Source organism: Aptenodytes forsteri, unplaced genomic scaffold (assembly GCF_000699145.1).
Source record: "Aptenodytes forsteri isolate BGI_AS27 unplaced genomic scaffold, ASM69914v1 Scaffold404, whole genome shotgun sequence".
NCBI lineage: Eukaryota > Metazoa > Chordata > Aves > Sphenisciformes > Spheniscidae > Aptenodytes > Aptenodytes forsteri.
In genome coordinates this window covers 1,533,765-1,534,508 of record NW_008795629.1, presented here as the reverse complement: position 1 = coordinate 1,534,508, position 744 = coordinate 1,533,765, and the positions used below count along the sequence as shown (strand labels likewise).

The 744-nt window shown below is 69.6% G+C and overlaps 1 protein-coding gene across 1 annotated transcript in view; it reads left to right on the top strand.

Moving 5' to 3' along the window:
• The window catches only part of FAM43A (family with sequence similarity 43 member A), a 12,719-nt gene that overhangs the window by 4,030 nt on the left and 7,945 nt on the right, over positions 1-744 (top strand). Inside the window, exon 2 of the mRNA XM_019472862.1 lies at positions 4-740. Coding sequence (XP_019328407.1) covers positions 4-740 — 737 coding nt within the window. The remainder of the gene's footprint in view (positions 1-3; positions 741-744) is intronic.

The following is a 744-nucleotide window of genomic DNA, read 5'->3' as shown; positions in this document are numbered from 1 at the left end:
CAGAGCAAGCCCAAGGGGTACGCGGTGAGCGTGCACTACTCGGCGCTCACCTCGCTGGCCCGCGCCTGTCCCGAAAGCGCCCTGCACCGCGTGGGCAGCATGTTCCGCTCCAAGCGGCGGAAATTCCGCGTGACCAGCGAGGACCCCACGTACACCGTGCTCTACCTGGGCAACGCCACCACCATCCAGTCCAAGGGCGAGGGCTGCACCGACCTGGCCGTCTGCAAGATCTGGAGCAAGAGCGAGGGGGGCCGGCAGGGCACCAAGATGAAGCTGACCATCAGCGCGCAGGGCATCCGCATGGCCCACGCCGAGGACAAGGGGCTGCGCCGGCCCGGCCACCTCTACCTGCTGCACCGGGTCACCTACTGCGTGGCCGACCCGCGCCTGCCGCGCGTCTTCGCCTGGATCTACCGCCACGAGCTGAAGCACAAGGCGGTGATGCTGCGCTGCCACGCCGTGCTGGTCTCCAAGCCCGAGAAGGCGAAGGCCATGGCCCTGCTGCTCTACCAGACCTCGGCCACGGCGCTGGCCGAGTTCCGCCGGCTGAAGAAGCGGGACGACGCGCGGCACCAGCAGCAGCAGCTGGTGGGCGAGCAGAGCATCCCGCTGGTGCCGCTGCGCAAGCTGCTCAACGGGCAGTGCTGCTACAAGCCGCCGGTGGAGCGGAGCCGCAGCGCGCCCAAGCTGGGCTCCATCACGGAGGACCTGCTGGGCGAGGAGCAGGAGGAGCGGGCCATGCAC